At 38.7% G+C, this 24915-nt stretch overlaps 2 protein-coding genes across 3 annotated transcripts; one reads left to right on the forward strand and one right to left on the reverse strand.

Moving 5' to 3' along the window:
- Positions 1 to 1063: 1063 nt before the first annotated feature.
- Positions 1064 to 15503, forward strand: LOC306733458 (acetyl-coenzyme A synthetase 2-like, mitochondrial). Of its 2 annotated transcripts, XM_079214698.1 has the most exons (14): positions 1064 to 1413; positions 1724 to 1820; positions 1926 to 2125; positions 2567 to 2742; positions 3438 to 3590; positions 4209 to 4356; positions 6247 to 6384; positions 7310 to 7402; positions 13419 to 13531; positions 14126 to 14252; positions 14366 to 14493; positions 14963 to 15026; positions 15136 to 15257; positions 15327 to 15503. In XM_079214698.1, exons 1-14 carry the CDS (start codon positions 1101 to 1103, stop codon positions 15498 to 15500), a joined length of 2046 nt encoding a protein of 681 aa, XP_079070824.1. In that variant the 5' UTR covers positions 1064 to 1100; the 3' UTR covers positions 15501 to 15503. The 2 variants fall into 2 exon arrangements, with proteins under 2 accessions (XP_079070824.1, XP_079070825.1); XM_079214699.1 differs by lacking the exon at positions 15327 to 15503 and having other exon boundaries at positions 14979 to 15026; positions 15136 to 15237.
- Positions 15504 to 16000: 497 nt separating this feature from the next.
- On the reverse strand, positions 16001 to 22656 carry abcd4 (ATP-binding cassette, sub-family D (ALD), member 4). The gene is made up of 19 exons (XM_079214700.1): positions 22572 to 22656; positions 22235 to 22353; positions 21815 to 21942; positions 20825 to 20964; positions 20510 to 20626; positions 19886 to 20011; positions 19480 to 19530; positions 19166 to 19260; positions 18951 to 19072; positions 18413 to 18504; positions 18206 to 18295; positions 17844 to 18049; positions 17526 to 17617; positions 17352 to 17388; positions 17174 to 17223; positions 16967 to 17019; positions 16811 to 16887; positions 16497 to 16612; positions 16001 to 16133 (listed from the first exon to the last, which is right to left on the reverse strand). Exons 1-19 carry the CDS (start codon positions 22610 to 22612, stop codon positions 16035 to 16037), a joined length of 1851 nt encoding a protein of 616 aa, XP_079070826.1. The 5' UTR covers positions 22613 to 22656; the 3' UTR covers positions 16001 to 16034.
- Positions 22657 to 24915: the final 2259 nt, after the last annotated feature.

Raw genomic sequence — 24915 nt, forward strand, 5'->3', positions numbered from 1 at the left:
CTTTTTAGACTGAACCTCAAACCTGCAGATAAAATATTACAATAAGATATACATAAATGTCAAATTATTTGAGATTACTTGTCGGGTAACTTCATTTGAAAAAAGGTTCTTTGGCTCCAATGATTTTGGAGGGTTAAGATTATTTCTTCCTCGCTGCTCTTTGAAATATCTGTACAACTACACAACCTTGTCATGTTGCTTTCTGAGACTGAAGGAGGATGGGGCACAGAAATGTTTCCCTAACATTTGCAGATGTTCTAATAAAGAGCCGTGTTAAATACATGTATATTTATTTTCTTTAAAATAGATTATTAACCTTGCAGTTCTGTGACCATGGCAGCTACTTTCATGCAACAGTGAGGGTAGAGATGTTTGTTTTGTGGCAAGTCACTTTTTCCAAGAAGCATCTATAAAGCAAGAAATTGAAACCTGCTCCAGAGGCATTAATGATGATTGTGAACTTTGACCTCCCTGTGATCTCAGTCAGGTGACTGAAAAAAGCACACATGGTATAAAGTCCTGTGAAAAGATTACGATGCAAGATTAATCGTTTTTTGATTTCTTTTATCTGTTGCAACGTTTGTGATGTACATACTGAAAATATTGTCCAATAGTTAACATTGTACAGTTAACATTAATTATCTGTGTTTGTCCCTGTATAAATGTAACTGTAGCCTAATTAAAAGTTACTGATATTTAAAGTCACTGAGATGTTTGAGATTCACTGTGCAAAATGATGTATATGCTGGAGGAAATTGTCTGTGCACTGCTCACTGTAACTCTCAGTTTGACTTGTATTTATGATCCTGACTGTTTGACATAACTAGATGGGGAAACAAATCTTGTGTCCAGTAGTTAAAAATATTTTTGGATGTCAAAACTAACAAACAATCCTCCACGAGAATGAAAATACAGCTGTCGACTATTATAGGCATACTTTCCTGTCAAGAAAAACTGTCGACACATGAGTTGTGTACCGCCCTTTAATGCATCACTCTACTTGCCCTTCCTTTTCCTGGAGAGTTTCCCAGTGCACAGTAACTTCCAAAAGTTAGGGGGGAAACTCTGATCGGACAGCCCAGAATACGTCCTCTGTCGTTATGTGGCTGCCTTCCGGATGCACTTCAAAGTACATTGTTACTCACTTTCGTAGTCGGGTTTTCACATCTTATTTCCATGTTCTGGGTCGACGGAGATGCAACGTGGCAGCGTTCATGCCGGAGGCTGCGGGGTTCGACGGCGTGTCGGACCGCGCGGCGCTGCAGGAGTTCTCCGTCTCCAACAGCGAGAGCTTCTGGGCCGCTGTGGCGCGCCAGAGACTGAGCTGGATCCGTCCTTTCCACACCGTCCAGGACTGCGACCTGAGCCAGGGGAAGATCGGGTGGTTTGAGGGAGGACAGCTGAACGTGTCCGGTGAGATTCACATTCAACACGGCCAGTAATTCGAGTTAAATTAATGGATTTGGTCGTTAAAATAAACTGGTTATGCAGTCAAAGGTCGTTTTTTTATGCTGCTTTTTTAGAGACACGTAATGATAAACGTACAAAGACAGCGAAGGCATCATTATGCAAACCAGTTTCTCAGTGTATACTGTATTTTCAAAGTGACTTGAACGCAACACGTTAACGTGACAGATACTATTAAGTGTTCTCTCTCTCTCTCTCTCTCTCTCTCTCTCTCTCTCTCTCTCTGTGTGTGTGGTTACTTTATTGTCACATGCAGTGAACTGCCTGGACCGCCATGTACACACCTATCCAGAGAGGGTGGCTCTGATCTGGGAGAGGGATGAATCGGGGTCAGAGGTCAAAGTCACCTACAGGTCAGCAGGTTGAATTTGATGTATTTGTGTGTGTGAGTGTGTTTGTTGATGTTGTTGTTCCTCCTTTCGCCTCATGTGGTGTAGTTCATTGATACTTCTTCTCAGGGAGTTGCTGGAGATGACATGCCGCCTAGGCAACCTGTTAAGGCGGCATGGCGTGAAGAGAGGGGACTGCGTGACCATCTACATGCCGACCTGCCCTCTGGCTGTGGCGTCCATGTTGGCCTGCGCCCGTATTGGTGCAGCACACAACGTGGTGTTTGCAGGCTTCAGCGCTGAAGCCCTTGCAGAGCGGATCAAAGACGGTGAGACAGTTTGACTGCGGACGCTCAAATCAGCCACAAATTTAAGGCTGAACTAATATTTTATATTATTGATCAGCAGTCGCAGTCACTTGTAGTGAGGAATCCTCCGAGGACAATCACACGACTGCAGTTCTCCTCAGCTTTACTGAGCATTTTAGTGCCTTTCAGGTCATTGTTGCAACTTATATTATTTGGTTCAGTCTTTCTGTTAACCTTGCATCTAGCAGCAGCTATTTTTTTGTGAAAAAGTTTGAATAAACCACTGAAGATTACCTGCCCAGCACCAAACAACAGACAAGCAAAGCCAATAAGCCGGGGAACATAATGGGTCAGACCTTTGTGTGATACAACCCAACACAATAAAGTTGAATTGATACGATAAATACAGAGTTATAACTATTCAAGTCAGCGGTCTGATTTTAATGCGCATCGCATTTTCAGCCCAGTCCAGCACCGTCATCACGGTGAACCAGGGCGTCAGAGGAGGTAAAGTCACTGAGCTGAAGAAGACGGTGGACGCGGCTGTTCAGAGCTGCCCGGCAGTACAGCAGGTGTTTGTTGCCATGAGAACAGAGAATCCGGTCGCCATGACAGCCAGGGATGTCGACATGGAGGAGGTGAGGGATCAGACCAATCGGATCTTGATTAAGATATTAATGCCAAAAGCAGAGGACTGCAACTGCTCGGTGACACTTATCCCTGCATAAATAGAGATACAAAAATAATAATTGGCATTAAAAATGAATCAGATCAGTTGACCAACTTTTTTGATTGAAAGTTCATTCTGGATGTTGAAAACAGAAGTTGACAGAACAATCGCATCACCAGGTCCATTAGTAGCTGTTCTTTTAGCTGTTTTTAAGCGTATCACAGGCTCTTTCTCTGCAGAGGAAAAAATGGATCTCTGAACATGAACATGAACTGAACTGAACATGATATCAAACAATCTCCATCTGCTGAAGAAGATCCTGTGATGAAATGGAAAGCTCCAGAAAATCTACTGAATGGAGTTCAGAATCAGAATCAGTTTGATTGGCCATGTGTGTCTACACATACATTGAATTTAACTCCGGGTTCACGTAGCTTTGATCGTATATATATATACATATTATATACAATTAACAAGATAAATGTAAAAAAGACATTGAAGACAACAGAGTAGTGCAAGTAGTGCAGTTTGGGATGAGGTTGCTCTGTCATCTTAATGTTTCATCACTAATCTCAATCCCTTTTATGCCTAGCATAACTTAAAAAGTTAGGTTGTGTTGCACCATGTTTCAAAATATACAAAAATAGTCATGATGTCATACAGGAGATGCTCAAGGAGGATTTGGTGTGTGAGCCAGCTGCCATGGACAGTGAGGATGTCTTGTTCCTGCTTTATACGTCAGGCAGCACTGGGAAGCCCAAAGGACTCGTCCACACTCAGGCTGGATACCTGCTGTATGCGGCACTCACACACAGGGTAAACATCAACCACGACCCGCATTATCACAACGTGTGAATCGAGTATGGCCAAAATGTGATCCATAATAATCCAGTGTCTGACCATTTGTAGAGGACATTTCTACAAATTGTGCTTTAGTTTAAGCGTGATGAATTTATGTAAAGTTTGTATTTCTACTCATTATCAAGATATATGAAATACACTTGAAGCTTAAATGGGTTACTTAAGAGTATTAATGCATGGCTGTTCAGAACAGGGCGGTTACTCGGCCTCTGGTGTTGCAGCTTGCATCTTTCTCAACAACCGCTCATCCAAACAACTTCACACTTGACACGGTGCTTCTTGATCGATACGCCTGCCAAGCGTCAAGTCGATTGAATGAACGTCTGTCGAGAAAATGATGAATGAACATGTCCCGTAGATCTCATGAGCTCATTGACATTGCACATCCTCTGGTCCTCAGTAATAGTATGAAGTCCATCGGATGAACATTTGACAAGAGAATCGAAGGACAGACAGACATGCGAACACACAGAAAGACACTCCTTCCATTGTAGTTAGATAAAAGGAAACAAAATACCATATGTTCATTTTTTTGTATCCAATCGTCCCATCAATCTTCCCTCTCGTCACCAGTACGTCTTCAGTTACCATGACGGAGATGTATTCGGCTGTGTGGCAGATATTGGTTGGATAACAGGACACAGCTACAGTGTCTACGGGCCTCTTGCCAACGGGGGAACCACTGTCCTTTTTGAGAGCACTCCCATTTACCCCAACCCAGGTATGAACATCGGTGTATTACATTAGATGTATTAGACCGGTTGTCCAAAAACAAAAAGAGAGCTCTTTTTCTCTGATTCTAATAACCGTACGTCTAATCGCACAGTAAAATCTTCCAAACTGTCATATGTTCTCCTTTGTTAGCTCTAATGGTGTCATTATAATGGCATTTTTATTATTGTGCGGTTATATAAAATGTGATGTGTCTGTGTGCAGTGTGTTGTCAGACATCCGCTAAGTATTCCTGTCCTTTGCCAAGAGCTCTGCATTCTCGTGTCTTTGTCTATGAATAACTGTTTACAGTTGAAGTTGAAGTTGGCCATACCTTCCACACTAAAATTAGGACTTCTATATACACGGGAGTCAGGACACAGACCAGACGTCATCATGTGTGTCAGCACACACACACTTTGTTATTGTCAAGGTGAAACAAGAACGAAAGTCTTAGTTCTCAGGCTTTAACCTAATCCAGAGGTATTCAATTAAATTCATTGATGTCCAGAGAGAATTTTGTCATGTAGAGGTCCGGAACATCACAATGTCAAATTTTGCGCGATGACTTAATTCAAAATGTATTAAACTAGCCAACAGCTGTATTAACATCTGTATATAGCCAACAGCTGTCTGTCAAATTACATACAGAAAATGTGATTGAATAATATCAAAACAATATTTATTGTCAAATTTCAGATTTAACTGGATTAATTATAAATAATAAATACTCTAATAAAACAAATTCTCTCATTTCAAGTAAAATAAGTGCTGCAACAATACAGAAAGCTTTTGAACAATGTGACTCTTAAAATAAAGTACTTACTTATTTTATTAATATGAGCTGAATTGCTTTGCAGCTTTAAATTCATTTAATTCAGGTGTGAAGTGATCCAAAAAGCCAAGATATCCATATTATTTGCATCTTCCATGAAGATAAATTGTGCAAGGATGGTATCTGTGGTTATTGAAACCACTTTTCTCTTTTCCAGGGACACCATGTAAAATAACTTCTCTGACACACGTATTTCTCCGACTGTTGGCTCCCTCTCTCCACGTATCTCCCGTGTGTCTGAATATCGCACTCAGCGATACACATATTTGATTGTCCGAGTACCATCATGTATATGACGATGTCTCGCGGCAAAATTTTTACCTACCAGGTGTTAAGTTTTTTTAAGCTGAAATGATGAATATCAAAAACCAAAACGTATCTTTAAAGTATATATTCTTGCAAGAAGAGGCTCAGTTGCACAGAACCACAACGAGTCTGTGTAAGTGAGCGCTGAAGATTGAATATCACTCAGTGTTATAAAGACAGTGTACAGGGGTGGGGGCTGTTTTGGGAATATTCTGCTTTGGCATTTACAAACAAAGGAGTACTTGGCGGGATCACAAGACCTATAGATACATGCATGTATACAGCAAGGAGGGCTTTATCAGCGTGGTCAGCGCACACACATGCTAATAGGTGGGACATATAAGCATAAGTCCTTTATTCATAAAAGGCACGTGCATGTTATTTAGGCTGTCTCGCAATGCAGTTCTTAATAGTTTTACTCAATAACAAACTTCACTTCATGGGTTGACCTAAATAAAAATGTAAGATACTCATAAGAATGAAACATTCCCATTACTCATGTAATTGGTCGATGTGCTTCCTGGACCGCTGAGCGAGTGCCATAATGCCTAGAAAAGCTGCACCGGCTGTAAAAATGTAATCATTCTCTATTATCTATCGGTTATAGGTCCGGGTCTGGAGACAACAGAGTCTGGGTCCAGACTCGGACCACGGTCCGCCTATTAGTGATCCCCGCCCTAATGTCTCATTTCTGATTCAGATTCCTACAACACATTGTGGGATATCTCATTTGCTAATTTCGACATGTTATGTTCACAGGAAGGTACTGGGAGATGGTGCAGAGACTTAAGATAAACCAGTTTTATGGGGCTCCCACAGCGATCCGCCTGCTGCTCAAGTACGGAGACCAGTGGGTCCACAAATACGACCGCTCCAGCCTCAAAACGCTGGGCTCTGGTATGCCAAACACGATACTTTTAAATACTATTATGGGCACAAGAGATCACAAGATAAAGGAAAATATTTTCTTTGTAAACATCTAGAACAAATCAGTTTTGACCTACCATACGTAACACAGCTGTGCATGGACACAGCTTTTATAATTGAATAGATAGTAGTATACAGTAGGACGCTGACACATGTGGCTCTCACTCTTCTGGTTGTAAATTTGGTTTACATAGTTGGATTATGATGATATTGACAAGCAAAATGTTACAATAACTGTAATTATTGCCACAAATATACCCTGATTTTAAACTGTAAGTTTAATTATTATTTCTATGCATTTTAATTTTAAAATGAATAAGCGCTAATGTGAGATAGGTATCTCTCTCTCACAGTCCATTGTATTGTTTTCAAGGGCTGATGATTGACAAATTTAAAGCTGTGATGTAATCACATATCACAGCTGTAGTCCTACTTTGTGGCGACTATATTTGTTTGGCATAAAATGTCCCTTTTTTCTTTGATAAGTTAGCATGCATCGAGTTGTTTTATCCAAGTCAACCTGTCATGTAAACCAGCTGGCACTTTAAATACTGAATGTACACACAAGTTGCATGTTAAGCTTCACTCTGTGGGGTCGGCAGTGTTTTTTGTGTTTCTTTTGTCCCTCCTTTTGCTATTATTAAGTTAAGCTTATACTGAAAGTATATTGAAAGTCAAGCCTGTCTGCTATGTCAACATGCAAGCACAGCATGACAGGAGATTACATCCTAACACACACACACACACCCTTTCCCTACATCATGATGGGTTGAAACACAAAGCTTAACATAAAGAATATAACTCTATAAGTATATAAAGAAAATGCATTGAAACAAGTACCAGAAATAATTCATGACTACATTATCGGAGTAAAGATGTTCTTCTCTGTCTGCAGTGGGTGAGCCCATCAACACTGAAGCGTGGGAGTGGTACCACCGGGTTGTTGGGGATGGACGCTGCCCTGTGGTGGACACCTGGTGGCAAACCGGTAAGTGGGAATACACAGAAGTGTGGGATTTATTAGCTATTTGCTTATTAACCAACACTATTTAAACCATATTAGCCAGGCTGTCTAAAGTCATTGCAAATTTAAACAGAATTGAGAAAAGATTGCCAAAGAAATGATTTGTTTCTATCCACTACACTTATGGGATTATTCTGAGTTTGTTCACCATGATAAGCAGAACGTGGTGCCCATTCTCAAGTCAGAAAACCATTATATCAGATAGTTTACAAGAAGTGATGTAGTCACCCGCTGGCGAGAAGGGTGGAAATGCATCCATGTCTTCTTGATTGAACAGTCACCATAGCTTTGGAAGAATGTACATTTATTGATAAAGACATTTATTATTGATAATTTTTATAAGCAGCTGGGTCATTTGTCAAAGGTCAAATATCTTTAACCAGAAAATTGAGTGTGATTTATTCCAATTAATTCAGATTTATCTAATTTATTGTGCTTACAATGAACTTTGTTCTGTCTCGTGCTCCAGGAAGACTGATTCTTCCTGGAGCATTTTATTGCTTGTTAAGGCGGTTAAAGTCATTAACCCTTTCTTGAACCCAGCCACGTCTACGCAAACTAAAACAGTGATCTTAAAGGGAAAGAACAGTTTGCCATCTCTCAGACAATACCAGTGTTACGTAACATGCCTGCAGTCGTGTGGAACTATACGCTCGCGGCTGTTTCTCAATACCCAAGTACACAAGTACGGACTTGTGAACTTTTGGAGTCTGGACTTGGGAGTCCAGACTCTCAAAGACAGGAGAATGCAGGACGGTCTTTCTGCAATTGGAACAGCAGCTGACTTGATGACGTCACCACCTCAGCTGTTGTCATGAGTAACTCTGATTCTTCACTGTAAAGTATTTTTACAGTCAAACAAAAAATGACAACCCTCCTTTTTTTGTACTGGTTTTACAGACATACACATATCATTGTATATATATTGTGTGTATATATATTATTGTGTTTATAAATATATATATATATATATATATATATATATATATATATATATATATATATATATATACATACATACACCTCATTGTATATATATATATATTGTGTTTATAAATATGTATTTTATATAAATACTTATATAGATACACATATAATTGTAAATATAATATGTTTATAAATGTGTTTATATAAACTTATATATTTATATAGATGTAGATATAATATGTTTATAAATGTGTTTTATATAAACTTATATATTTATATAGATACACATAATTATATATATATAAATAAATAAATATATATAAATAATAAAAAAAATATATATATATATATATATATATATATAAAAATAAATAATTGCAAACAACTCGGTCAAAAGTAATAAGACACTGCTGTAGTTCAAAGTAAAAGTTAAATTAAAATCTTAAGTAATAAACCTTAACCTTTCCCTCAGTCAAACTGATTTAATGTGACTATGAATAAATAATGATGATTGCTTGTTAAATCCTCGAAACAGAATATTATATCTCATGTTTAATCGATACGGAGACATCGGAGCCAGCGGATCATTTCAAAAAGTCTAGCCGAGATCAGGCTGCTCTCGGCGGGCAGCAGAGCGCTGACGGCCCGGTGCTGCGGGGCTTACGGCCCGCGAGCAGGACCTCAACTCGTCGGCGTATCTTTTTAAGTAGGCCGATTCTTGAGAAAGCGATCACAGATTTGATGCTTAAACAACAAACCTCTCGTCTGAAAACATCCTAAAAATTAAATATTGTGACTCAACAACGGTAGTATTCATAGAATGTCAACTTTCAGTTATGAGTTTTCTCATCCGCCATTGTTCCCCGTTTGCTGGTCCGAAATGCATTCTGGGATATTGGCTCTCAAGTACGCGCAAGTCTGCTCTGATGCATCCCCGGTAAAATGGGCGGATCAAGTCACATCCGGGCATTTTCACCGTTCTTGGCGAGAAGCGGACTTTTGAATTGGAACAGTACTTGGGCGTACTGATGACGTTTCACGAGTCCACGAGAACACAAGTACAGAGAAGAACGAATATTGAGAAACGGCCATTACGTTTCCTTTAGCTCTGGGTAGAACTTCTGATTTCAGTAGTAGAGGCATGAACGAAATCTCAATTTAAACTTTTTTTTCTTAATTCTGAATAATTATTATTAACACCATAACAATGTAACACCAATAATGTAATCCTGGGCCTTGATTTGTCAAAAGGTTAACAGAAGCCAGTTTAAGTTTGATTACATTTTGACCACTGAATGCAGATTATGACCATAGATGCCAAAAGAGCTGCATCGCAAAATGAATCACGGTTGTCTGGAGAGACTCGGATCAGTCTATGTGCTCTATGTTCCCACTATCAGTTGTGTCTCTAGTTTAGTTGATATCCTTACAAACCCATGAAACATGAAGATGCAGTATTTAATTGTTCTCCATATTAAAAACACAGTAATTGTATAGTTTTATCTTGATACTTTCTACCCTCTTTAATGATTTTTAACCAAGATACCAGAGTGGAATAGAAACAATATGATACTTAAATACATTATGGCAGAATACATTACAGTGACAGTATAATTACAGCAATTGGTGTGACACATCAAACTTGTCCTTCATCTCTAGGTCACCTCTAATGTCGCTGAAAAATAACTATTACCTTCCTAAAGTAGCTTACGATGGTATATCAACATGTTTGAAATCAGCTGGTTTCGCCAATATAATACATTTTACAGATGAACACAAGACCTGACTGACACTGCGTTTTATCCTCAGTCCCTCAAATTAGATTAAGTGATGACCAAATGGAGAAAAGCTGCCTTAATTACCATACAAATGGTAAAAAGCTGTAATTAATGGACGATAATTAAACATTAGAGCATCATGAGTTTGGGAATTACAGACACAGATATGACCCAAATACCCTACTTCAGTAAAAAGGATTATATTATTTTCCCTGGACCAGGGAATTGTTTCCAATTAGGACTAAGTGGCATTATTCATAAATGCCATTTGGTTGATCTGGGAACAAGTAGCCTGTTTAGAGAGAAAATTTGATTTCGATCTGCTGTTGGCATATGGCCTCCGTGTTGGATCATACAGGACTAGAGAGGTGAGTGTATGCATCATACGTGGGGGGGGGGGAGGCGCTGTAGCATCTAGCGGCAATAAAGTAGAACAAATATTGATATATTGTAGTATCTCTATCAGGGGCTCTCACAGTTTGGATGACTGAGTGTAATTTAGATAGCCGGCATATGAGGAAAAGTGTACATAAAATATTTTTCCTGTGCCACTTTCACATAAGACTGCCGAGTTGTCCACAGAAATATCTAACATTAGGAGCAATGATCCCTGGACACTCGTAAACTAGTCATTTTCTACAAGTTGTCATTCGTTACGGCCTGCCTAGGGGTACGCCGGCCTAACACACAGAGAGAGACAGAGAAAATAGCCTTGGCAAAGGCAGAACAAGGAAGGGAAACGACAAGGCAGGGGAGATGTTCAAGCGGCAATAAATATAATGTATTGACAGCTTATCAGTTAACGAAAAGGTAAATCAACTCAAATGGAAGCAAAAGACCTCAGGGTCTCAAAGGCCAAAACAACAAACAAAACCCCCACACAAATAGAACACAAAGTATGTCTTGCCTATCGTAGCAAAAACACTGACCGCCCTATCTAGCCACAAAGCAGGAGAAAACAAAAGTGACAACAAAAATGGCAGAGAACCCCTACACAGCTTCCCCCTGAATTATATTAATGGTAGCCTGCACGCAGGCATCATACAACCCCAAGTCCAACCACTTGCAGCTCAGAGAGGAGGCGCGAGAGAGAGCGCACTGGATCTGGGCGGCTGTATTCATCCAGCCCACTGATTGCCTGATGTCTCTCAGGTGGTGCTGCTCCAGGTGCGCCAGGTCTGCAACAATTAGACAGCAAGAGGGCGGAGTTAAATCAGGGGGCGTAACACTAACCTATTTCAACTTAAAAGGGAGGAATCAAATATGTTGCATTAGAAAAGTCATAGTGTATGAATGTTGAAATTATGTCCACAATATGTCCAAAAATGTGAGCATATACTAGGTAAGAAAAAGTGAAGTAAGTTCAAGTAGTATGTCAAAAAAACGATTTTTAAAAGTAAAAAAATGTTGTGTATTTAAAAAAAATGTTATGCAAAAGTCATAGTATAGTCAAAAAGTTAAAAACATTAGCGTATAGTATGTAAAATATAATATTACAAAAGTCATTGTATATTGTGTTGTCTGTAGAACTTTAGAAATATAAGTATTCAACACAAATGTTCGAACGTTTGTCTTCCTTTATTTAAGCCAAGAGTATTTGGCAGAGTTAAGGATTTCAGCTGAAAGGCCGATGCTCACGCACAGATGTGAGGAGAGCGGTATGAAAAACAAGTCATACGTATAGAGTGTGTTTGTGTGGGAAGAGATTGTGTGGTGAAGTCTCATGAAGTTAGAGGCCTATCAGACTCACTTGCCACAACAGACCCCTTCTCCCAAAACACACTCTCTTGCAAAACAAGTCATATGAAGGCAAGTGGAAAACTACTGCATACAAAGACAGAAAAGGAATGTGGAAATTTCTGTATTCCCCTCTGTGCCCTCACCTCATTCTATGGTCATTTTAAGTCATATTTGTCAAGACATCAACAGAAGTATTCATGCCACTGTTTAAACAATTGCATCATTGATTGACACATTAGAAAAAGCTGGTGATACCTCACGTTTCAATCAAGAGGTCATGTTGTGGAAGTTGAACATATTGTATAGTATCTCGAAAAAAAAGTAAAAAGGCATCGTAAAGCACGTTGAAAAACTTCATAGCATAGTTAGTATGTCACAAAAAGTAATTGTACAGTAAGTCGTAAAAAGCTATAAAGTGTTTCTGAAGAAATCATAGTATAGTAAAAAAAAAAGTCTAAAAATAAGTCATAGAATAGTGTGAAAAAAGTTAGACTAATATAAAACGTTTAAAAAAAATAATAGTTTGTTATACAAAAGTTCTAAAAAGGTCACAGTGTAGCACTTCAAAATGTTTTTTATTGTACGTCATAAGAAGTCATTAAAATAAGCTTAGATATTTGTAATTATTTCTTTCAAGTATTTTTTTTAATTAAGAATTAGACATTTGGTCAAATATGTCTATTTCCTCTCTTACCAAGAGTTATATTTTAATATTGATAGCAGCTAAATGTGAACCAGTTAGTTTAGTTTAGCACCGAGACACGGGGGCTCTGAAGGTACCACAATTCGAGCTAGGAGCGTCTTTATGTTAAGCTAACATAACCGGCTGTTGGCTGTAGTTATGTATTGAACAGTGGGATCATCTATTATCATCTAACTTTCTGCAAAAGAGAATGATCGTATTCTCAAATACGGTAAACTACTTCTTTGATTTTGGAAGTGGCTCATTTAAAAAGTGTTGATGATTTTTTGGGGGGTGGGATTTTGGTCTCACAGCTACAGTTGATTTGAACAGGATGCCGCTTGCTAATGCTATTGTGGGATCATCTGTTGTGTCCTACTTAATAACGGGTCCCCTCTGCCGTTTCCAGCACGGTTGCCACCACCACCACCACCAGGCGGATTAGCGGGTCCCTGATGTTCAGGCAAACCTAATTTAATTTACTTAGTATAGCTGATAATTCCACAACCTACATTTTTCGTATGTATAAAGGGCATATAGGCTTGTTAACTCCATCATTTACCTTCTGCTCATGTCCCTTTTATTTTACCCCCACAATCTGTAAAGAAAAATGAAAAATAGTCATTTGAATATAACTATTGTATAAATTTGTCAGACCTGTTTTTTAAGATGTATCTTTAGGAGAAACCAATGGGGTCAAGGCTGAGTGCCACAAGTAGGGAAGTTAGAAAAATAATAATTGCAAAAAACTGACAAGCACATCTTCGTTTTGGTCTTTTAATGGGATTTATGGCCATAGAAGATGATAGAAGAGCAGATTCATAATTTCTCTTGTTTTGCTCTGTGTTCATAGAGACAGGTGGCATCTGCATCACCCCAAGGCCATCAGAACCAGACGCAGAGATTGTCCCAGGAATGGCTATGAGACCTTTCTTTGGCATTAAGCCCACGATCATGGACACTGAGGTGTGTGTGTGTGTGTGTGTGTGTGTGTGCGTGTGTGTGTGTGTGTGTGTGTGTGTGTGTGCGTGTGCATGTGTGTGTGCGTCTCGTCCCTGAAAATGTTGGATGGCTGGGAATGGCCTGGCAGGAGGGTCAGATTAGGATTATAAAATATTCACCAGCTGTGTCACTTTTGATACCCACCCTGCTCCCACCCATCAGTCCCAGTCTGTTTGTGCCAAACTCCCTTTTCAAAATCTGTCATACTTTGTGGCTGTTGCAGATGATTTCGAAATGCACAGATTGGGCAGACGGTTGGAGTGGTGGCTCATCTCTCTTTCTCTTGTTCAACAAAAACACCGTATTTTTAGAGTCAGTGGAATATTCTGTAGGTTTTGTTTCAGTCTCGTCTAGTTTATACATCAATCTCCATTCTCATTGATCATACAAAGCTTAGAATGGCATGCTACTTTTTAGCACAATTACAAAATATGTTTTTGTGCTCCAACAAAAATCCTTATTTGCATTCATGACATTGATTTTTTTTACTTTTTATGTATAATTTGGTTTGTTGTCCTTGCGTTAACATTATCCCTGTTTTTTACATTATTTTTCCAGGGAAAAGTGCTGACTTCCAACGATGTGTCTGGAGCTCTGTGCATAGCTCAGCCCTGGCCTGGCATGGCCCGAACGATTCATAACGACCACCAGAGATTCATTGAGACCTACTGTCAGCCTCATCCTGGTACAGTTCAGGATTTTAAAAAACTGTCTCCACTTTATAGTGTTTCTTAATTCCTTTATTTTTTTTGTGAAGGCAAAACTCAGTCTTTTACATCTCTTTCTTTGTGCCAATAGGCTACTTCTTTACTGGTGATGGCGCCTATCGCTCTAAGGAGGGGTATTACCAGATCACTGGCCGCCTTGATGATGTCATCAACGTGAGCGGTCACAGGATTGGGACGGCAGAGATAGAGGATGTTCTGGTAAGGGAAATCAATAACTAACATTATTTCAATGTCTTTGAGCATGGCTTGCTACATTCATGTTTGTTGAGAAGCTCATACTAACTTTAGCTAACTAGTAAGCTATGGAAGCATCGATCACTCACCTTTGCTCAAACTTACAATAGTTCTACATTGTTGGGTCAAAATGTAGAATTTTTACTGTTTGGTAGCTCTGTGAAAAGTCTTCATTTTCTAAGGACCATAAATGTCAATCTATAAATTCTTTATCAAGATATTTTTTTTGCATGACTAAAATAGTCATGACTATGAAATCAAATAAATGTCAATCTAATTATATTAAAAGGTAATAATAAAACACTTTGACATGTTTGAGCATGGTTATCATAATTTTAGTTTGATTAAAAGTTCTCCAAAGAGACATTTATGTTTTAAGCAGTTAAAATGTCCTCCCATAAAGTGTAGATGAACTCACTGATTTATGTAACAGAATCAATGCTCTGCAGTGGCCGAGTCTGCCGTCATAGGATACTCACATGACCTCAAAGGACAAGGTGAGCAAGAACTCTTTTGTCAGTAATTCAGTCAAAGAAAAATATGTTAACCACATTATTTAAAAACACAAAAATATTGTTTATAGTAAAGACTTCTCTTTGTCGTCAGGGGTTTATGCCTTTGTGGTGCTAAAGAAGAATGTGGCGGTTCAAGGGGCGGACCTGTGTCAGCAGCTAAACAGCTTGGTATCTAAAAAGATCGCCAAGTACGCCTGTCCAGACTTCATCCAGGTAGTTCCGTCTCACCGTCTCTAAATTCACATTTAACTCGTACCGAGTCTCATCGTGTCCTTCTCTCAGTTCGTCCAGCGGCTGCCTAAGACACGCTCAGGTAAGATAATGCGCCGGGTGCTGCGAAAAGTCGTGGAGCGGGACTTGGACGGGGTGGGTGACCTCAGCACGCTGGATGACCCCGCCACAGTTCAAGAGATCATCCAAGGTCACTGTGAACTCTGTAGTACACAACAATCATGAAGATGCAGTTCCTGAAAACATTTTATTTTAAAAAGGAGGAATATGGAAGACGTGCAATTGTATCAAAAACTATTTTAAAAGGCCAAATATGTTTTTATTGTACATATTCAATTTTTATGAAATCAGGTAAACAACTATGGTAAAACAACAGATATGCTTTCCACTTGATAGTGAAGTAGTGATTGTAAACATAGGCAATAAACAAATGTAAAGGTGCGTCGGTAAGATTCAAAAGTGTCCTTTTCTTTCCTGATTTGTTGTCATAAGTGAATTTACTCTGATAATTACAGATCCATCCAAACCATTTGTTTGGCAAAGTCTTTGAGTCCAGAACATTTCGGTCCAGCTCTGCCTCAATGTTGCATGAATACATTCAAACAGGTCTCCTGAACTCCTTAGTCAGCAACACCCAAGTGCTCTTCAACAAGGAACTTTAACACCCAGTTCCTGTGTGAAAGTGGAATGTGTTATGTCCTCGTCTCCCACACTGAAGCTTCCTGCATGTCCAGGATTTCAAAGAAACAACCCTTGCAGTCACGGTGTTTCTTCTTCTTTGAGGCTCTTGGTGCCTCCTTTTAACTTGGTTAACTCCCACAAGCCTCCTCCACACAGTTTCAACTGGACATCATGATACTGCAAAAAAAAGGGAGTTAATGTCCTTTGTAGATTTAAAACAGATTTGAAAAAAAGCAAGACATGGTAGGATAAAAAAAGAAGTTAAGAATATTGAAACCAAATAATCATGGACTTTCAAACTTCATACCGTTCAGAGAATCGTGGACTGAATAATGTAACTTTAACCTAGCATTATGCAGAATTATGTATAGTGAGCATTGCTAAGAGATACTCAAGTTTTAAAAAATCCAATAAAAATGGTTCCTCCAACAGTAATTTGAGGTCAGATTGTCCAGTTTCTTCATTTGTGTAAACTAAAACAAAGCCCTTCTTTTGGTTTCATGCTGGACATGAAACTTGTGTGTTTTTGGTTGGCAGTACCTTCTCCAGGCTGCTGCGGTGTCCCAGACTGACCAAAGTCATGCCGAGCTGTTTACAGGTCCGGTACAGCTGTGCTTCTGCCTCCTCTGTCAGAGCACTGGTGGCCTCATCCAACACTGCCAACAAAAATGTTAAATTGTTGACTAAAACTCCAGTTTGGTTCACCTGGAACCAAGGATGAAAATGTGCAAATGATAAATATGAAATGTAGGCGAGATTAGCGCCCCTGAAACTGCAGTGTCAGAATCCTAAAAGGTCTTTGCATCCTCAGATGCTTTCATGAATACATTACAGAAATCAGGAACAACACACACCTGCATATTTGGGCTGCAGGTAGAAGAGACGAACAAAGCAGAGACGCTGCATTTCACCTGGAGATAGAACATCATACCTGCAGAACAAAACTAGTTCAGATCTGAAGACTAAATGAACACGTTTATTGTTTCACTTTGTTATGTTTTTCTTCTTACCAGTTCCATTCCACCTTTTCATCCAGCCCGCCTGTCCGCTTCAGGAGACTGGACTGGAGCACAGACAGAAGTTTGATTTAGGATTAGTGTTTGATCAAATTCTAAATAGTGGTGAAATATTCAAGGTGAACAAACAATTTAGCAAATCAAATTGCAGATTTAAGTTGAAAAATATATATACACACACTGTGGGATAAAGCCACTCACCACTCCAGCTAGTTCCAGGAATTGTATAATTCTGTCATCATCCACTGGCCCTGAAAAAAAGCAAACTCACAATATGACTATCATCAACTCAGATGACCAATTATATCCAACAGCATTAAATAAATTCACATGTATAGCCCGTTTAACAGTTTAATATCCAGTTCAGTCAGAGTGATACCTGATGCAGGGTAAATATCCTTCAATGGGTAGATCACCTTTGGGGAAGAGAGTTCCATTTAAGTTAGTTGATTTTGGTAGATATTAGCACTTTGGTTAACTTATCATCTATACATTCATTATTTAATAAATTACAAGCTTTATAGAGAAACATAAAAAAAATCAAGACTGCCACCTGTTCCCGCAGTGTGCCATCAGTCAGGTAAGGTTTCTGTGGCAGGAAGATGGTTCCTCTGGGCCCGAAACATGTGGTCATGTGGACAAAACCTGAGGAGACGGGCGACGGTTGTCATAAGGCAACTTATGAGAACAGTATTTTCAATGTAAATATGTGAACAAAACAGGCTACAGTTTTACCCTTTTTCAATTGCATCATTATTACATGCTAAACCTTCTCATTGAGCTCTTTCAGTCATATCTTCGCTCACATTACAATCAAACGTCATAATTTTCTTTAACTTTGTCAACAGCCTCCCTCTCGCTGCTCTCTCACCGCTTTGTGCCTCCCAGAGTCGGTTGAGGACCCTCAATAGTGACGTCTTGCCGGTGCCCGTGTTCCCCACCACCAGTAGATTTGTTCCCTGGCTGATTTTCAGACTCAGATCCTCCACCAGCAACTTGTCTGAGTAAGGAGATTTGTATGAAAGGTGGTCCAGGATGAAGGCAGTGTCTGCAGGGCCCGCATGGATGTTGAAGTCACTGCATGGAGAAATCAGATTGAAAAAAAACGAAGAGCATTTAGAGACTGAAAACCTTTGTTACAAGCACTTATATAATTTGCCATCTTCTTTATTCTTCTTAATCCAACTATACTTTTTTTGCAGCAGAGATCAAAGTGAAAGTGCTCACACAAACCTGTCAAAGTCGTAGTTTTCCCCTGATGCTGGGTCATAGTCACACTGCTTGCGTAGGATGTCATCCATCACCTCCCTCAGCTCCCCAATCCTGACCACAACCCCCACACACACCAAGATTTCAGTGATAGAAAAGTGGATGGCATGCATGTATGCGGCTGTCATCATCCGTCCTACGGGAAGTGAATTTAAGTATGCAGTGCGATACCTGTGGGTGTATCCAGCCACATCGGACAGAGTGGTTGACAGGTCTATTAGCTGCGTGAAGCCATTTATCAAGTAGATGCACACAAAGGCGTTCTGAATATGAACAAGGAGAGGGAGAACCAGAGCAGAGAGTAAATAAGAGACTAGATTATATTGAAAGAATACAAAGGCAGTAACAATGAGGCACATTGGATAACAGCACATAAGAGATTGTTTAATACTAGCTGATGATAATACTTACATGTGCAGATTTACATGTGTTGGAGACTGTTCTGAAGCTACAATATTACTTATTTACACATTTAGAAGTGAGATCTCTAACAAGAGGTATTCAAGCTCAGCATGTTTATAATCAGAAGAGAAGGCCTTTGCTGCCACCTATTGGTTACAGTAGCGACACATTCACATTTAGTCTGGGACAACAAACATGTTTTACCTCTCTGGCCATATTATTAAGGGTTCTTATTTTTTTTTAAGAAAGGTACAGTTTTTAAGGAATGAAAGTTCTAAGTAGTAGGGATGGAAAAAAGGATGCTTACCTTACTGATGAGTGCACTGAGCTCCCCAGGAGTGAGACCATCATAGATACCAGTGAAGATCGGGATGGCGATGATAATGTAGCTGAGGTAACCGCCAAGGTAATCAAACGTGTTGACCCCGACTGTGAGAGGAGAAGTCAGAGATTAATAGGTTCAATCATAGCAATTAATGAAATATGTGAGCCTGTGAGTGGAGCTGTGTAGGATGTTCTTACTATAAAGCCAGAGCTCTTTGTTTATTAGACTCTTCTGAGTTTCTAACAGAGTCTGCAGTCTGCGGTCGGTCCTCATGCGCTCCACTTTACCGGCTCTAGAAACACAGACAGCAGCATTTTTGCCAACTTGTACTGCTTTCACTCCGTGATCGGTGTGATTTGGTGGGTCAGAACCATTCCGATTAATCACAGTACACCATACTTTCTATGTAGGTTATGATTGTCAGAACTTTGCAGGCATGATCGATTCACAAGACAGAAAAAAAATGAGAAAAGGTTGACTTTAGTATATAACTCATGTGTTTGTGCCTCACCTGTAAAAAGCTGCAGATTCTGCATTGACACGGATCTGCATGTGCTTGAATCTGGAGATACAAAAACATATCTCAAAAAATATGTTTTACTTTCAAGCAACCCAACGATTTAACAAAATGTTCATTCAACTGTTCCCCGTCAACACAAAATAAAATTGTTTTAACTTGTGATAGTTGGAATAAATTCCTCTTTCATAGCTGACACACATCCTGTGTTACTTCCTAAGAGGCAAAAAGCACTGGGCCAAAGTTGACAGATACTTCCGTTTAACAAAAGGACAAATGTCCTTAAAAAAAACACGGACAGGATTTGCGTCAGATATAGCTGACAAAATAGCCTGCTACTCTCAGAGTTCAGGAAAAACACTTTTAGTCGTGACTTACAGAACTTACAGACTGAACCTACCTGAAGTCCCCCTCCAGTTTTTCTTGCTCAAACAGAGTCGACACAATCGGCCCCATGAGGATTTTATTGGCAATGGTCCCGATCACAAAGTAGCAAAAGATACTCACAGGACCGATCCAGCCGGTGCTGCAAAGCAAAGCAACTTTATTTATACAACTCAAAGGCAATTCAGAATGCTTTACATAAAAAAGGTACTAAAACAACGTGACAAATACATTAAGGAAAATACATTACAACTTCATGAAGTTGAATAAAATGAAAAGGACCCAAAGTATACAAAAGATAATACTCAAAGAAATAAAAGTTACAGTGCAAAAATAGAGCCTCACATTTAACAAAAAACATTTAAATAACTTTAGAGTTGGAGCTGGATCAGACACATAGGGATCGTGGCTGTTGTCCGCTCAGAGTCACTGACGACAGTAAACTTTCTCGTCTCTTAAACCACAGAGAAAGAGCACATCTTCTGCCTCTCAAGTACAAATAATGGCAAATGTGGCTGTAATAACATGATTTCTTAATAGCACACAATGCATGTCTCTGATGATGCTTCAACTTCAGAGGAGCCGTTAAATGTTGAAGAGTGCGACGTGTTCCAGTTTCCTCGGTACGCAACAAACTCACCTATAAAAGCAGTGGTAGCTGTAGTAAGCCAGCGTGAACGGTGATACAATCAAACGACTCGCCATGGTGCTCATCTGCTTACACAACCGCTCTGCGTCCTGACTGATTCGCTGGTCTCTGCAAGTTACACAGAAAACTAATTGCATGATTCCACTTTGTGATGATGTTTAATATATTCTATACTCTGCCATGTGATCTACACAAAAACAACTTTCAGTTGACAGATTTGTTGAGGAATTGAAATTGCATATACAATTCTATTCTTAAAAATAAAAAAGGCTTAAGACTATAAAGAGGAAAACCAATAAAGCTTACGGATTGTCTATTTCCTCTCTGAGAACATTGAGTGTGTAATAGACTCGGCCCTGGAAGTAGGATGTATGGAGGCTCTCCGTTAGCATCCTCCTCCAGCTAACGTACATCAGATTGCAAATGTACTGGTCGATACTTTTCAACTGGGAGAGGAAGAGAGGAACACAGAGAAAGAGAGATCTATCAGAGTAAAGTAACAGAGAGACAATAAATAGTAACTATGATGATCCCTGTGAGACTAACCAGAGTAAACATCATATGATTCCTCATATTTCAGAAGAGGCCTGCTGCTGCTGTTCAATTAAAAACCAATGTGGGGAAATAAATATTTACGCTATCCAAAATCAAATGTCAGACAATAAAATAACAATGTACCCAATTGTTTCTTTTGTTTCAGCAATATACATCCAGGCACATAATGTACAGTATTAGCAACATTGGATTTTTCCCAATTATAACCAAAGTTGAACTATAATACCCTTAAAGAGTTTCTTTACCCAGAAAATGATCATTTGTATACAAATTGCTCACACTGTGTTACCTTTAATTTCTTGGAGAAAACTTTATTTTGCCTCCAAGATAAACAAAGAAGTTTTGATTAATCTAAACAAATGGGAGCCACGATTAACCACAGCCAAACTATTCCAAAACATCCCTTAAAAAAAGTCTCACATAGCTCTTCTTTTTGGGCGACATATTCCTTTAATGATAGTAAGATTAAGTATCGTAGTAAGGTTTCCGTGACATTGCTCTGCACAATAACCAACAAGTTTACTTCCTGGATAAAGCGTAAAAGTAATCTTTGTATTGACACTTTATTGAATCCCCTAAATCGGCACACCATCAGAGCTGGGCACAAGGAAAAATACACATACAGTCAAATCAAGTCAAATCGTAAGAATGACCTCCAAAAGGTTGATCTCTTTCGGCACATTTGGGCGACTATTATCAGTAAGTCAACTTGTGCCACCACCAACTGCTCCTTCAACTTACTGTGGAGTTGAGCACGATGAGCACCATAGCTGTGCCCACCAGACTCTGGAAGCCCGAGTAATCTTTGTCTGCCAGCACACCGTAGAAGTGACTCGGGAGGACACCCACCTGGTAAATGATTAGCTGCTCTGATAACAGGAAGACAAAAGATGCGTTAGCGCATTGATGGGACAACAAAGACTTGTAAAACAATATAGGGAAGTTAGGCAACCTTTGAGCCAACCTTTGAGCTACTGGTGAGATGTATACCAGTGTTATCTGAAGAATAGTTAAGGAACGTCAAAAGGCATTGAATGCGTCTTGTGATGAGGATTAATGCGAGAGAGATTTCATTTGTTGGCCATCTGAATGTGATAATTCATTTCCCCTTTTGGCCATCACACTACTTCTCTTCAAATAACCTTTATGAACAGCAGCTACCTGTGAGAGTGACTGCGAGCAGTGTCCCAAACATCAGGGCACTTTGGCTGGTCCATGATGGGAACAGGACCTTCTGAATGCTGCAGAACCTCTGAACAAACGTCCAGTCCAATTTAGGTCTATGCACAGAAACACATTTATATTAGAAACAACATGTACATTCATTTACATTTTGTGGTCACATGATGAACAGTGAGATATTTGTTTGATTACACAAGTTCCCCTCATACCATCTTTTAAACTTGCCTCCCAAATACAGTGTTGCAATAAAGTCACGTGGTGTTTCTTGGAACGAGCAATCAACAAACACACTTCGCACGCGGAGCTTCAGTCTTACCTTTTGGTCACTCTGCCATTTGACTTTTCCAAACAAGGCATCGGCACTCTGGCAGGAGACGAGCTGATGCTTTTCACAGACTCCTCGTGCGTTTCTCGGACTTGGTTTATGCGAAGATCGGCCCGCAGGTTGAGCTACCTTCAAACTGACGTCGTTAACCAACGATTAAAACAGTAAGCGTTAGGTAACAGTGACAACGTTCACCTGGCGAACAAACTTAAACAAAACAGCAAACATGTCCGTCTCTATTACTTATCACGGCAGCACGAATTAGCTTTAATGTTGTCTAACTTCAGCATCGTCTCACCGACCATTGCATTGCTACTCCACTGTGTAGGTTAGGCGGATGTTTGGTAGGTGAAAGTAAAAGTCCCAACTTCCGGTGTTTTTTCAAAATAAAAGGTACAAAAGTAGTCTTTACAAGCTTATTACAAAACCATTAGTGCAAACAGTAGATACATGCCTGAACAGTTGCAGGATTTGTCAATTCAATTAAACGTGGCTTTGTTGGCATAATTCCTTTATTCAAGTAAACATAGCTTTATTGGCATACTTATTTTTATTCAATTAAACGTGTCTTTATTGGCATATATTTAAAAATATATATGTATAAACAATTTATAAACAAGGTTGCTAAAGTATCAAAATAAAAGTACACAATCATATTAATATGAATAATATTAACACACAGTACTATTTCTCTTAAAAAAAATAAAAGGATGTTAATGTTTGTGGGTGCGGCCCAGTTCAGAGAGCGTGGAGATAGATACTTGAAAGGCTTGGACATACTGCTTGAATAATATCTAATTATAAAAACAACTATGTAAAAAAAAAAAAATGTTTCTTATAATTTATACTTGATTCAATTTCTTTTGAATATTACTCGCTTAAAATACTGATGTTAACTGCTTAAATGTATCATTAGCTGCTAAATACATAATGGTACAAGATTGCACAGGTAAAGTCAGGCCATGTGCTACCCTCTGTGAAAGTTCAATTCATGGAACACAGAGAAGACTACTGATTGGGCTAGATGTAAAACCTTATCTATATTGTTTAAAGGTTAGGTATGAACCCAAAGTGCTATTTTGGTTCAGGAATTAAAACACATGACACTACACTGCGTACTTTCCCTCACTATTGACAAAACAAAAATGCTGTTCTGGATTTTTTGCAGTACTTCACATATAAATATTAAAGATACAAATATTGTGCTGAATTGCCTTGAACAATTGTTTGACTCGACGTTTTCTATTGCCAACTTGTTAAGACTAATTTCAAAATAAGTTAGTTACATTTATTTCTCATTTTTAATTTCTTAATGACAGGTCCAATGTTTTCCAGTCAGCAAAAAGTCTTATGTCCGCAACGTATAATATTCACAGTACTCAAACGCATAATACAAAATGGTCTAAGATCCCATTCACTTATTGATTGACAGTATTCAGGTTCTAAAAATAAAATGCATTTAAAATGTGGGTTTTTTTGGAAGGTTTTAATTTCCTTGTTTCCATATTTATTTATTTTCCAAAAGGATACAATCCTTGCACAACAAAAAACAGACGTGGGAATGGATGGTAATAATAGACCTGTACATATTGATGAGTCCTTAGTATAAATGCTCAGGCAATACAATTCAGACATAAACAGTAGAGCAAATCACTGAGACATTAAAACAGCAAATAACAAACAATTAAAACATTCAGTGTGAGGGTTAATTTATTTGAATATACTGTAGTTTAAGGAAGGCCAGCTGAAAAGCTGCCTAAATATGATTCTTAAAATCAAGTATGAATAATATATATTTAGATTTTTTTCTACAGCAACAATTCAGCAGAAGTTAGGAAAAAATTGCAAAATACTTTATCAAAAATATTTTATATTAATTTTAAGCTTTCAAACAATTATTCAGAGCACTTAATTTATACTTGACCCACAATTACTATAGTTTTTTGAAACAAGCACAACAAATGTAAAAAAAGAAAAGTGGTAATGATATAGATAACGACTATGATAATGCAGAAACAATCTTTATGATACAACATACCTTTAAATAGTCTTTAAATAGAGATTGTGCAACTAGCCCGACGCCTGTTAACTTGCAGGCTGATTGTATTTAAGCACGGCAACAACTGAACTGAAGTGACTTCATACATTACCAATCATATTTTGGTTCATTCTGAAATCCAATAACATGTTCATATATATATATATATATATATATATATATATATATATATATATATATCAATCAATGATGGAAATGAACAATATATTCCTCATTATTGAATGCAAGCATCATGACAGCACATTTGTTAGATTCCTTATTTGCAAAGTTCCAGGT

Source organism: Taurulus bubalis, assembly GCF_910589615.1.
Source record: "Taurulus bubalis genome assembly, chromosome: 3".
NCBI lineage: Eukaryota > Metazoa > Chordata > Actinopteri > Perciformes > Cottidae > Taurulus > Taurulus bubalis.

Bases quoted from the DNA above. Each gene is read 5' to 3' on its own strand.
- LOC306733458 (XM_079214698.1), top strand. From the start codon at position 1,101: ATGTGGCTGCCTTCCGGATGCACTTCAAAGTACATTGTTACTCACTTT. The intron at 1,414-1,723 runs GTGAGATTCACA...TGTCACATGCAG, and splicing joins AGGACAGCTGAACGTGTCCG to TGAACTGCCTGGACCGCCAT. The intron at 15,027-15,135 runs GTGAGCAAGAAC...CTTTGTCGTCAG, and splicing joins ACATGACCTCAAAGGACAAG to GGGTTTATGCCTTTGTGGTG.
- abcd4 (XM_079214700.1), bottom strand. From the start codon at position 22,612: ATGCCTTGTTTGGAAAAGTCAAATGGCAGAGTGACCAAAAG. The intron at 18,505-18,950 runs GTAAGCATCCTT...GTTCATATTCAG, and splicing joins TCAGTGCACTCATCAGTAAG to AACGCCTTTGTGTGCATCTA. The intron at 18,050-18,205 runs GTTTGTGTGAGC...TTCTCCATGCAG, and splicing joins GAAAACTACGACTTTGACAG to TGACTTCAACATCCATGCGG.